The sequence below is a fragment of the Rousettus aegyptiacus genome, unplaced genomic scaffold (genome assembly GCF_014176215.1).
Source record: "Rousettus aegyptiacus isolate mRouAeg1 unplaced genomic scaffold, mRouAeg1.p scaffold_m13_p_9, whole genome shotgun sequence".
In the NCBI taxonomy this organism is placed as follows: Eukaryota; Metazoa; Chordata; class Mammalia; order Chiroptera; family Pteropodidae; genus Rousettus; species Rousettus aegyptiacus.
The window spans coordinates 70,502,868-70,516,214 of record NW_023416312.1 but is presented as its reverse complement, the minus strand read 5'-3'; the positions used below and the strand labels follow the sequence as shown (position 1 = coordinate 70,516,214).

Here is a 13,347-nt window from a genome sequence, read left to right as displayed (position 1 = left end):
CAGAGCAAAGAAAGATGAAAATTTATGACTCAACCAAAAAACCTATTTATTGGTATAATGGCGTAGCTCAGTAAGAGTTTGTTCAGTCAAAATGTATAAGATAAAAAGTGAAAAGAATGTGTTAAGTTGGTAGCAATGGATGACTTTTGGGAATAAAAACAAAAAAAGAGGCTTTTTAGTGATTGTCGTGTGTGCAGTTATGAAATCCAGCTTCTCTTCACAGCAAGGAACATGGCTAACTAAATTAACTTGTAAATTCTAACTGTTCGAGAGCAGGTTGTAGTAAAGCAAATTTCACTCTACTCTAACAACTTGGTTGAACGAACAGACAGACACTCTAAAGAAGTGTCTACATATTTCTTAAATACTGGAATTTATGTAACCCCAAATTTGTTCCTGATCTACCAATGTGCATGGCTAAATTAGCCACTGATAGTAAAACAAGAGCAAGGTGTAGCATCTTCATAAAAATTTCTTTAAAAGGTATTTAGACCACATAAGTGCACACTTATCAAAAGAAACTTACGACCCTAATGAAAAAGTTGTTGAGCAAATAGGAAATAACTCAGAGACTTTTAGCATTATTGATAAGTACATACTCACACACATACATATCTCAGAAGGTGCAGCCTACATCTTAAGTTCATAGAACAGGTTATATTTGGGAGAGTAACCATGAAAAGAAGTTGAAATCTAGCCCATGCTCCACTAACCAGGCCTGCCTTATATCTTGCACAAGACTGTGTCAGGCAGAAAACAGGAGTGCCTTTTTACATTTAGTCTTTCCACCTTTTCATAATTAATCCACCTAGAAAGTGACTTTTTATAAATGGTAGAAAAGGTGCTGTAGGTGTTATAAGCAGCCCTACCACAAAGTCATCTTTTCCTGTTACCTTTCTGAAATCCTGACTTTATTTGCACTTACAAACCCAAATTAACTTAGGAAAATAGTAAGCAGCAACTTTTACAAAATCAAGTTTACTCAATCTCTATAGCTGGTATTTCATGTTATACCTGTATTTTCAGAGGTAGAATTTTAGAATGGATGTGTGTGTGCATGTGTCTATGTCTGTCTATGTATATAGACACACATACACAGTGACTACTCTAAATATTGCACACAGCCAATGAAAACTCCTCTCTGGCTTCCTTAAATCCTTAACTCCTGTTAAATATCGTAGTGTGAAGCTGATTCATGCACTCTGGGTAATTTTCAAATTATTAAAATTTTATTTATACTCTGATTTTTTTAGTCCAACTGTAATTTCGTTTAATTTATCTTAACTTCCTAGCCAAGACTATACAACAAAACTGTGACCTGCTAATGCAGCAGTCTTAACTGTGATGCATTTTGTTCCAATAAATCCTCATTTGATAACTATGCATCTGCTCAGTGAAAAAACAATATTCACTATTCTACCTCATTCTGAACTCTATTTCATTTAGGAAAATATCATCCAGTAAATTAAAACCTAAAATGTGTACATTTTGTCATGACCGACATACCATAAATCACTAGAATGACAAAAAAGTGTCCAAAATGTTACTATGACATATGAAAAGTTATTTTTCTTACTATATTTTTTGCCTCAAGAATCATTTGCTTCTAAAAATTAGGTCCTTTCCATGATCACAATTTCAGCTGAAAAATAAATCCAAATTTATATATATCGTGGAAAAGAGGCCTACAAATAGTAGTAGTAGTTATAAATTTTCAATTGTCTTAGAAGTTACATGACCTTCATTTTCTCAATATTTTTTTGGAATTATTGCAGCCAAGCTCAAATTTTTCAGTTTTGCAGTATTTTTCTTTGTTCCTTAGATTTAAAAAATTAAGAGATAATTGAAGATTTATGTATCCATTAAATTGATTCGCTACATGAGAATTTACATTTTATTTTCTACTTTAGAAAAGAAATTGCTCCAGTGGATGATAAAAGCTATTTGAGTATCATAAGCCTTGGCTTAACAAGAATCTCCGAAATCAGAGATAATACAAGGCCAACTACTGTGTTGGAGACTTCTCAATGAATCTTTTCAAAGCCACCCATTGTGATACTAATGAGCTCACTGTTTAGCGCTGTTTTCCCTCAAAGAGGAAGGACTTGCTTTATCACATGTGAACTGACTCCTGGTGTGTACTGCTCACTCTGATTCTATAGATCTTTTCTAGTCTCTTTAATGAAATATATATATGCTTCTTACTACTTTTAAAAGTTCTATCTATCTCCTTTCTAGCTCAGCACAGAACTAGTGGCCAAACCTAAGAAATCCAGAGGCATAGGACTTAAGAAGGAAAGATTTCAGAAAGAACTGCAAAAACATGTTGACTGGCTTCCAGTGTTTGAGGCTTGTTTCAAAGGTAGCAGGTTTAGATTTTTACTTTTATTGGAATCTCTCATAGGTCTAAACTTAATAATAGGAAGAGAACACTGCTCTTTTAAAAAAATAGAAATAACTATCAACAACTAACACATATGGTACTTTATATGCTTGGCATTGTTCTTAGCACTTTACTTATATGAAGTTATTTAATCCCATCAGGTCGATACTATTAATAAAAATCCTAAAACAGGTTAACAACTTATTTCCTTCAAGCAAGAGCAAATTTTTTGTTGTGAAACCTAAGAGTTTAATGCACACATCTTTGATGAAAGAACTTATTGCCATACCAGTCCTTTTACAGATGTAGGGAAAAAAAAACACTTATTATTTTGTAAGTATAAAAACTTGGTAATTTAGTTTTAAAATACTCTGAAGAAACAAAATCAGGGTATGAAATTTAATTTTAACATTTGAAGTTTACATATAATTTGGGGACTCTTTTCTTCTCCAAAATTAACAAAATGTTGTTTGTAGCCTGGTTTACAATTAACAACTTGTAAGCAGAAATTTAAATGAAAAACAAAAAACTAACATGCAAGAACATGTTTATTTTATTTCTATTTCCTTATGTTAATACCTGACAAAAATAATGTGCTTCCTCTTTCTCAGGTAACTAAGATCTGCTCATGTGTTGTTTGACAATTTGTAAGCTGTTCCACTGATGATAAAGCAGATTGGAGTGGACGGACATTTGGTTAGACACCCATCTTTCTTTCGGTATAGTCATGATGATATCATTTTGAAACTTTAGGCAGGTTATTTTACTGTCCTTCATATTTCAAATTTCTCAAATAAAAGGGAGGTAACTGGAAAAAGCCACTAATTCCCTGTATAATGTCAGGCATATCACTTCCTTTTTCAGAAAACTAGGGCATTTTTAAAAAATTTTAATTTGAAAAATGAAGTGTAAATGTATTGATTCCTTCCTATTCTAAAATGTACACTTTAACTTAAAATGTCTTTATTAATATTTTATTTTAAAAATCCCTGGCGATGCCAAAATTGTTATGCATGTTACTTTTTAAGAATATACTAAGGTAATCACATCTCCTCACTTAGAGGCTACAAACAGCTATGTGGAATCTGCAACATTTCAAAATATACAAAATTAAGTATTTCCCTAAGAATATTTTTCTCAAAGACGCTTTCATAATTTTGTCCTTAACAATACCAGCATGCTGCAAATTTTAACGATTTAAGTCTGTTTTTTCTAGATTAAAAAATTCTGAGCATCAAATTATATTTTAAAAACCAGTCATTGTTAACTACTCCTCTAAGCTGATTTAAATTCATAATTAAACATGCAGTTACAAGGTGAGCAAGTTATACATCAGAGGACATGCAAATGCTTATATTGCAAGTCAACTGCAACTTACTATTGAACACAGAATTCAAAACAAAAGGCTTTGGCAATAACTGGAGATAAAAATTGTGAGGAAGAAATTTCAAAAGAAGATAGCAAGAACGATATCATTATAATTACGACATATGCCTGCATTTTAAAAACAGTAACGACCTCCCCCACCCCCAAATGCTATCAGCTGAGTAGACAGACATCATTACTTAATTTGCTTCTTTGAACTCTTATGGTATTCTTAAAGGGGTTAATTCTAATCGGAGAGAACATATCAGAATTTCAGTTGCTGCAGTAAATGACAGGGAATATGTTATCATTTTAGGTGTCTTGGGACAAAAATAAACCATGAAGGAGGTAGCTCCATAGTGTAGTGGTTAGTATGACTGCTTTACATGTGGAAGGTCCTGGGTCCGTGCCCCAGTTGGAGCCATGAACCATACCCTGGGTGTGCCAGGCCCCGGGTGCATGCTGCAAGCATGTGGGAGGAGATGCCCTGCCTTCAGAGATCCAGTTCTTAAGGGGAAATGGCAACATCCATGGGTCAGGGGTGGAAGGGGGTGAATTAAAGAGGGGGGGGAAACCATGAAAAAGGACAGGAGTGCTAGGAAGTATGATAAATATTAGGCACTAATTACCTATTTGCAATATATACTGTAAGAAAAGCCTAATCAGATCTAGTCAAAATTGGTATTAAATTAATAATAAATAAAAACAATAAAATCTTAACTTAAGGGTGTTCTTAATTGAGGAAAGTGGCAACAGCTATTCTTTAACATACATTTCAAATACTTTGTCAATTAATATGGATTGAAAATGGCATATGTCTAGAAAATCTAGACCTCACTTACCAGCAGCTGAAAGCATTAGGATTTAATAGGAAGTACTACACATACACTCTCTAAGCACTGAGTATAGAACAATAAACCAGGTGCCTGGCGATCAAAGAATTAAGAAATCGGCCTCTAACCTTATAGAGTATTTTATTACATTAGAGAAGTATACAAAAATTTTAAATCCGTCTTCTAATGGACTAAGAATATATATTTTAACTTTTAATTATCAAAATTATCATCCTAGAGAAAATGGTATGGTTAAATATGACTACCACAGAATAGCAAACATCTTTTTAATCAGAAAGTTTAACTAAGGAAGCTTCCAACACTGTGAGTCAGGGTGTATCATTAAATTTTGGGAGCATACTGTTCACCAAGGGAGGGAGAAAAAGCACTTCCAGGATGTCATTTAGCACCTTGAAAAATGCCCTTTAATGAAGGCCCAAAGGAGATTTTCCACCTTACACAGTGAACAATGTGTTATATCTTTGATTATGTCAGTGCTCTTTTTCTAAATTCTTTTCTTAAGATATTCTAAAGAACTAACTAAATTTAGTGGGTGAAATGAGCAAAATGTTATTAGTTATAACAGTACTAATACAATATATTTAGGAACTTAATATAATGGTACTTATGACTATAGGATCCCTTTAGACAAAGGAACAATCATTACCTCTAAAAATGGTGGATTTTCATATACTTACATAAACAAATTCATCGAAACTTATCTTCCCATCTTTATTCCTGTCACCATCCAGCATGAGTTTTTGAATAATTTCTCTCACTTTATATCCTGGTAATGGCATATTAGCTTCTTTGAAAAGCTCGTGAAGCTCATAGTCACAAATGAATCCATTGCTGTTGAGATCTTCATAAAAAAGAAGAGCAAGCAAAAAAAGGAAAAAAGTTTTAGGAGAAATAAATAAACCTATTATTTTTCTTCATTTGAGGCTCAGTTCAAAAGTTCACCTGAATATAATTTTTTTCCTTTCTTATTGTGTGGTACCTGAAGTTTTTGAAAGGAAAAATGCAAATTTTAACAGAAAGGGCAAGGTTTACATCATATATCCTGTATACTAAACAGTGTATAAGTAACTTCGCTTAAAAATAGTGACCCAAATATTAAGAAAGCATAGTTGTTTAATGAAATCAGTATTAAATCATGAAGCTAGTTAAAAAATTAATAGATTGTACAACAATAGAGCACTGCCATAGTATAAAACAAATTCAACTACAGCTATTTGGTATTTTATGTTCCTTATTCTTCCATTACTTTCATAGTTTTATGAATTAATGCTGATTATATTACAAAGCACAACTGAAATTAAGCTATCATTTTGAGTGCCACTTTGTTTTTCGTCTTTATTGAAATATAATAGACAATTAGTTGCTTGTATTTACATTGTACAATTCAATGAGTTCCTTTTTCAATTATACTTGGCATACAATCATAAACCAGTTTCAGTTGTATAGCATAGTGATCAGAGATCCACATAACTCACAAAGTGATCACCCCACCAAATCTAGTACTCTTCTTCCCCCTTACATATTTATTACATACAACATTATTAACCATCTTCCCCATGCTACCAGCCTACATCTCCATATCTATTCTGCAACTATCCATTTGGACCTCTTAAACCCTTTGCCTCTCTTTGCCCCCTACAACAGCCCTCCCATCTAGTATCCCTCTAAATATTCTCTGTATCTATGAGTTTATTTTTGCTGCTGTTGTTGTTGTTGTTGATTTTGTTCTTTAGATTCCACATGTGTGAGAAATCATGCGATATTTGTCTTTCTCTGTCTGACCCATTTTATTTAGTGCAATACCCTCTAGGTCCATCACGACAATATCTATTTCCATCCCCTTCCTTTAAGTATCTGTGTGTCTTTTAGTCTGAAGTGAGTCTCTTGTAGGCAGCATATGTAGGGGTCGTGTTTTCTTATCCATTCAGCCATTCTATCTTTTGGTTGGAACACTTAATTCTTTTCCATTTGAGGTAACTTGATAGAAATGTAGTTGTTACCATTCTTTATTCCTGCTTTTGATGCATTTTTTTTTCTCTTAAGAATTCCTTCCAAAATTTCCTGTAATACTGGCTTGGTGTTGATAATTCCTTTAGCTTATTTTTTTTTGTCTGGGAAGCTCTTCATCTGTCCTTCGACTCTAAATGATAGCTTTGCTGGATAAAGTATTCTTGGTTGTAGATCCTGGGTTTTCCTCACGTCAAATATTTTGTGCCAAGCCCTTCCGTCCTGCATAGTTTCTTTTGAGAAATCAACTGCCAGTCTTATGGGTGCTCCCTTGTAGGTAACTGACTGCTTTTCTCTTGCTGCTTTTAAGATTCTCTCTTTGTATTCAACCTCTGGCATATTAGTTATGATGTGTCTTGGCGTGGGACTCTTTGGGTTCATTTTGGGGGGGCTCTCTGAGTTTCCTGGGGATTTATGTGTATTTCCTTCACCAGGTTAGGAAAGTTCTCCACCATTATTTCTCCATATAGCTCCTTAACATCTTGTTTTCCTTCAGGTACCCTTCTGACACAGATATTTTTACACTTAATAGTGTCCCATAGGCTCTTTAAATTATTATTATAGCCTTGGCTTCTTTTTTCTTGATGTTCTGATTGAGTGTCCTTGGCTTTCCCATCCTCTGTATAGGTCGTTTGCTCCTCTTCTTTATTCACTTTGTTTATTCCATTTAATATACTTCTCATCTCAGATAATGTGTTCTTCATTTCTGACTGGTTCCCTTTTATAATTTCCATTTCCATTTTTATGCTTTTTTTAAATCTCTTTGTTAAAGTTCTCACTGAGTTCATGTATACTTACCGTAAGTTCATAAAGCATCTTTATAATCAGTGTTTTGAATTCTGCATCTGTTAGGTTGCTTGACTTCATTATTCCTGGATCTCTGTTCCGTTCTTTCATATGGTTTCTGCTTCTTTGTCTTCCCATTTTTGCTGCCTTTCTATGTCTGTTTCTATGTACTAAGCAAAGCTCTCAAGTCTCTCACTCTTGTTAGGGCTTTTTGTGTGGTAGGTGTCCAGTGGCACAGTCCTGAGAGGGATTCAGCTGCAGGCCAAACTTAGCCCAAGCCTCTACCCGACCCGGGCCACCTGTTCAGTTCAGCAAGTAATCCACAGATGCTGCGCTTATAGCTGCCTCAAAAGGCCACGCCAGAAACTGAAGTCAGCCACCGCCAGCGTGAGTCTAGGTGCTGCTCAGCAAGGGGCACCTGAGTAAGTGAGGACACACCTGGGTGTGGCTTGGGTGTCGCTGTGAGTTGGGGGAGGTGGAGTTTCAGTGAATTTTTTGGGCAGAGCGACCTCTGTTATCCAGTTTGATGAAGTCTCCCCTACGGCAGCGCTGAGTCCGCACACTGGGAGTGTGTGTGGGGGGCGGGGCGGGGGGCGGGGGGGGGTAGGGTGGGGGGAAGGGAGGCTCAACAGAGGAACGATAGATACCGCCAGAACTTCTGTACACACAAGTCTTGCCTCGGCCCTCACTCCGACAACTTGGTGTCTCTCCGTAAGTCCCTGGTGCCTCCTGCGCATGGCTGAATCGTACTGGTGCTCAGAGGGCGCAGGTCCAGCAGTGCGAAAGCCTGCTTGCAGACGCGGCCCCTTTAAGAGGCGTCCGCTGCTGCTATAGTCTCTGCCCCACTCAGCGGCTCAGGACTGGGCAGATTCGCGTCCTTGCTCCGCCTACCTTCTGTCCGTTGCTGGGCGATTTCTTAGTTTTCTCCCTAATTGTATGGCTTGTTCATCTAGATCCCAGGTGATTTTCCCTGCTGTTTGCTCCTTGTTTCTGTCACAGCTTTGATTTGGTCGCCAGAGGGACGAATAGAGCCTTCATCTTCTACGCCATTTTTTCCCTCCCTACTGCTGCTTTCTCAAGAGTTAATATAAATACATATTAGTTCAAGATAAATATAGTTAATAAAATAGAATTGCCATCCTGGGTAAGCAAATGTTTTACATGACTTTATAAATAACTTAAAAAAAATGTTTGTGCTACTAGGGTTTTAACAGAGTATGTGTCTACGTGACGATGATGCCTATTCTAAAACTGTTAAAAATGAAAACAAAAACCTTACCAAAGATCAACAATTAATTTATTTGTAAAGAGGGCTAATGTACAGAGGAGTGTAATAACTTGAGCATATTTTTTAGTAAAGAAAGTTTAACTTTCATCAGCAATTTCAAATACCTACTCTTCAACAATGCTTTTTATTCCTTATTATAATAATAAATCATAATAAAAGGAAATGACTTGAATAGAGAAATGACCCAAGATGTTCACGGCACAATTCAGGAAAACATATTGTGAACAGTTAATCTATTTGATGCATTATAAACTGTATACCATGTACTGCTCTTGGGATTGGGGATACTGCAACCAATGAAAAAAAGTCTTGCTGTCAAAGAGCTCACACTCTAATGACAACTGATAAGCAAATATAACATGAGGTATGATGATAAAATATAATGTAATATAACATAATCGTTATGAAGAAAAATAAAGCACAGTAAAGGGTTCGACTGTGGGCTGATTTGTCCCCCAGGAGACATTCAGAAACTTCTGGAGATATTTTTGATTTTCATTTGAGGAGGTTATATTTGAATGAAGACTTACATGAGGTAAGGGAGCAAATTATGTGGCTCTCTGGGGTAAGAGACTGCAAGTAAAGGAAATAGCAAATGCAAAGTCTATGATGTGGAGTAGTATCCAGTGTCTTTTGGAATAGCAATGATCCAGTATGACTTGTATAGAGACAGCGAAGGAGAAAGTGAGAGATGAGGTTAAAGAGCTGATCATAAAAGCTCGTATAGGCTATAGAACATACTTTGGATTTTATCCCAAGTGTGATCTAAGTGTAATTCATATTGGCCAGTTTTTGCCATTTATTAAAATATTAACTATCCTATATGAAACCATTTCCCCAATGATTTGAAGGCTGATGAATTCTATCTTTAGTTTTAATGAAGTGTACTTCTAAAGTCAAACATATTCTTAAATGTAAGTGACTACATTTAAAATCCATCAGTTAAAATCTCTAAGCTTTTAAAACGCCATCCCCAAACTACCCAAGACTTCTGAAAATCACTTATATTTCCTTTAAGATAAAGCACCTAATTCCTCTAGGGCACGTCTTCGCTTTCTTTGCTTTAGATTTATTAAAGGTCATATATCAAACACTTTATTAGTAAACTGTTTATATGTAGAAATCAATCCAGCAACAACATTGGCAGTCACTAAAAAGAACAAATTAATACTTAGAGCACTGTGGCAGGATTTTAGCAATTTTCGATGAATGTAATTCTTGGGTTTAAATACACCTCCCATGCATATATGGATCTGTTTCTCTCATTTCTTTAAAAAGTTAAAATAGAACTCAGTGCTACTGTGGCATAGTGAAAGATACATAGCCTAGTCAAAGGGACACAATAAGTGAGAGTAATGTGACACAAGATCGAATTTCACTTTGGCTACTAATTTGCACAATTCACCTCTCCAGGTCTTAGTTTTCTCATTTGTAAAAGAAATGCTTTGGATCAAATGATCTCTAAAGTCCCTTTTTGGCTCTAATACACTCTGATTTTAAATTTAAATACACAGGACTCACAAGCCACACACACACAAACACACACACACACACGAAACTGGAGATAAAATCATAACATATATTAAAAACAAAACAAATATGGAGTAATTACATTTTGATCACTTCTATACCTCATTACCTAAATATAATAGTTCTTCATTTTTGTGACACCTTTATTGAAGGAGATAGTTTATTCCTTGCAATTGTCAAAACTTTGTCCACTTTAGTAATTTATGATAGAAAATATTTTTAAATGTATTCTACTTTTCTGACTTCTGAAATAACATATCTGAGTATAATGTTATTGACTACATTTTAGACCTAGTGTATACAGGTACTTAATTGTTCTTTTGTATCCTCAGTGATATAATAGAAATGAAAGGTAAAGGTGGTTAAAAATAAACATTGTAGAATTATGATGAATTCAAAGCTACAGAAAACTAATCAATCCCTGAAAGTCTAGTCTACCCAGCAGTTTATTTGAATTAGGCAGAATAGAGGTATAGACAATGGAGAGAACTACCACTTGTGTATACCCTCTCTTGAAATAACCTCTCTTGACCATTAATTAGAAGCTCACTGATGTGATTAAAAGCTGCCAGGAAGTAGCCACCCTAAAATATAACTAACATAAAATGACCACATGTGGAAAATCCATTTCAAAGAGTAGTAATAACAGATGTTTTTATTAACTGATAGGAACATTTTAAAGGAGGATTAGAGAAATAAGGAATAAGAATTTTTCATTACATGACAACCTTATTAGGTTGCAAATCCCTTGATAAAGAGTCTTCTAAATCTTTTCATCTCCCACCCCTATATGTAGTACAGTACCTTGCATATAATAAGCAATAGGAAAAGTTCTTTTTGTAGAAATACTGATTCTCAAGTATTAACCAGGAAAAGAATACTCCAATATAATAAGCATTTTGAAAACAAAATTAAACAAACGACAATGACAAAAATACAGAAATAGCATTTCGAGACTGAATGGCAATTCCATCAGGAAACCATAATGACAGAAATACCCTTTAAATAACATTCAATCTCATTCCCTTTGTTCTAATCCTGTCCCCACCCAGCAGCCTTCAGATCTGTAATTTGGGGTTTCTAAGTGAACACACCCACCAAGGAGTACCCAAGTAGAAAACCAATGATGGTTGTCATGTCAGGACCTCTCTCTCGTTCTAAATGTAGAAACCTGCTTTACTTTATTAAGAAATATCATGTACACTTGTTTAGCATGAGTCAACGTCCAGAGAAAACTGAGTACCTACTTTGTAGAAGGCACTGAGCTAGTTACCATATACAGAAATTAACCAGAACATTCTGGTTTTTACTTGAAACCATAGCTTCAAAATTCTTGTAAGACTTTGAGGTCACTTGGAATATCTATCCTATATCTTTCCTGGGGTGGAAAAAGAATCATTGAACATGTTATCTAGTTTTACATATTTAAACAATTTTACCTATTCTGCTATTTTTCTCTATTGGTAGATCTAGATTTTACTACCTCCTGTAATTAAAGGCATTTTAGCATTAGTACTAGCAAATTATAGAAGGCTTTTCTTAGAGCTCCTACATCATATCTTTGGAAGAAAACAATTTCAATAAAAAGGCAGAGGGAACCTAACAAGGCAGCTTACAATTAATTTTACAAAATTTCCCAGCTGGTAAAGAACTTGAAAGATAAAATCGTGTGCAATTATTTTAAAAGAGTTTTATGCTAATTTTATTTCCAATCCCCAGCCAAAATACACACACACACACACACACACACACACACACACACACACACACACACCCTTAAACAATATCAGAGATCTAATGTGCTATGCTTTGAAAGGCCAGAAAATGAGATAGTATGGCGACATTTTTGAAAGCTTCCATCTCATCAGTGACATTATTAAGCAGAGCTAAAAACTATCATTGAGAGTAAATTTTTTTCCTTTCCTGAGTTTTGACATAAACATGAGAATTTAATAACACACTGACCCGAAAATATATACCTAGATTGAAAACACTTTTAACAACTGAAAACTAAAATCACGATCTCCTGGCATGATGACAGTCCTTGATTTTCTCATTAAAGCTGCCAATATTCTGGAACCCCTTTCTGTTTCATCTGACACTTCATTAACTATACATTGGCATGGGATGGAACAGGTTCTGTATTTCGAGGACTTCTGTTGCAGTATCATATTTTCAACCACCTGATAAAGCAGATCTTATCATACAGCCTATATTAGCTAGAGCATTCTCAATGTTTCTGCAAGCACATGTCTCAACTTGTTATCCAGAAAATATGGTCAGTATGGATAGACATTAACAGGTAGTTGGAACAAAGAAACTCCACTACCCACCTAAGTTCCCACAAAAAGAGCTAAATTCAATGAATTGATCGAGTGTTCTATTTTAAAGAAAAATCACTATACTTAAAAAGTAATAACTAAGACACACCCAATGCTGCTCAAGGAGGCCTGTCTTTCATAATGGCTACTGAATTCATCAGAAAGGAACCAACTGCTTACAACAACAGATTCTCTCTCTCTTTCCCCCACCCCTCCTTCTCTCTCCCTCTCCCTCTCCTCTGTCTCTAATGACACATGCAGGTTCATATTTGCATTCTGTTTTAAAAAAAAAACCTTGTTATTCTCTTTTACCAAGAATTATTTTAACTGCCAGTTAACTCTCCCAACACCCTCCTCCAAGTAACCTTAAAGTAAATAAAGTTATTTTGCAGCCATGTTCCTGCAGAAGTTTGAATCACACTAAGAATGCATATCCTTAAAAGGAAATGTTTTCCCTCCCCTTGCATCCTGTTATTTAAGCTATTTTAAGTACTTGTCTGGAGAAAGCTGAGCCAGAATTCAAGTGGTTTTGATTTTAGCTGCTGTTTTTACACTGCCCTTGTCCAGGTGGTATGTGGAGCAATCTACCATTTCAAACACATCTTTTGGGGTGCTACTTGGTCTTATAAATCTGACAGTAAGAAAGACTAGAATTTCATTTGACCACCAGGTTGTGTGTGTGTGTGTGTGTGTGTTGTTTTAACCATCCTTGAAGCTGTCTAAATCTAATATCTTTCTTTGTAAAGATGTCACATATGTGTGTCTCATCTGCAACACAGATGCAACCTCTTTACTAACCTACTCCGGACAGTG

General features: G+C 35.3%; 1 protein-coding gene across 3 annotated transcripts in view; it reads right to left on the bottom strand.

Annotated features, from left to right (window-relative positions):
* Nucleotides 1-13,347, bottom strand: part of PLS3 (plastin 3) — an 87,834-nt gene that overhangs the window by 16,788 nt on the left and 57,699 nt on the right. For all 3 annotated transcript variants that reach the window (XM_016135690.2, XM_016135691.2, XM_016135692.2), the window contains one exon: nt 5,280-5,443. In XM_016135690.2, coding sequence (XP_015991176.2) covers nt 5,280-5,443 — 164 coding nt within the window. The remainder of the gene's footprint in view (nt 1-5,279; nt 5,444-13,347) is intronic.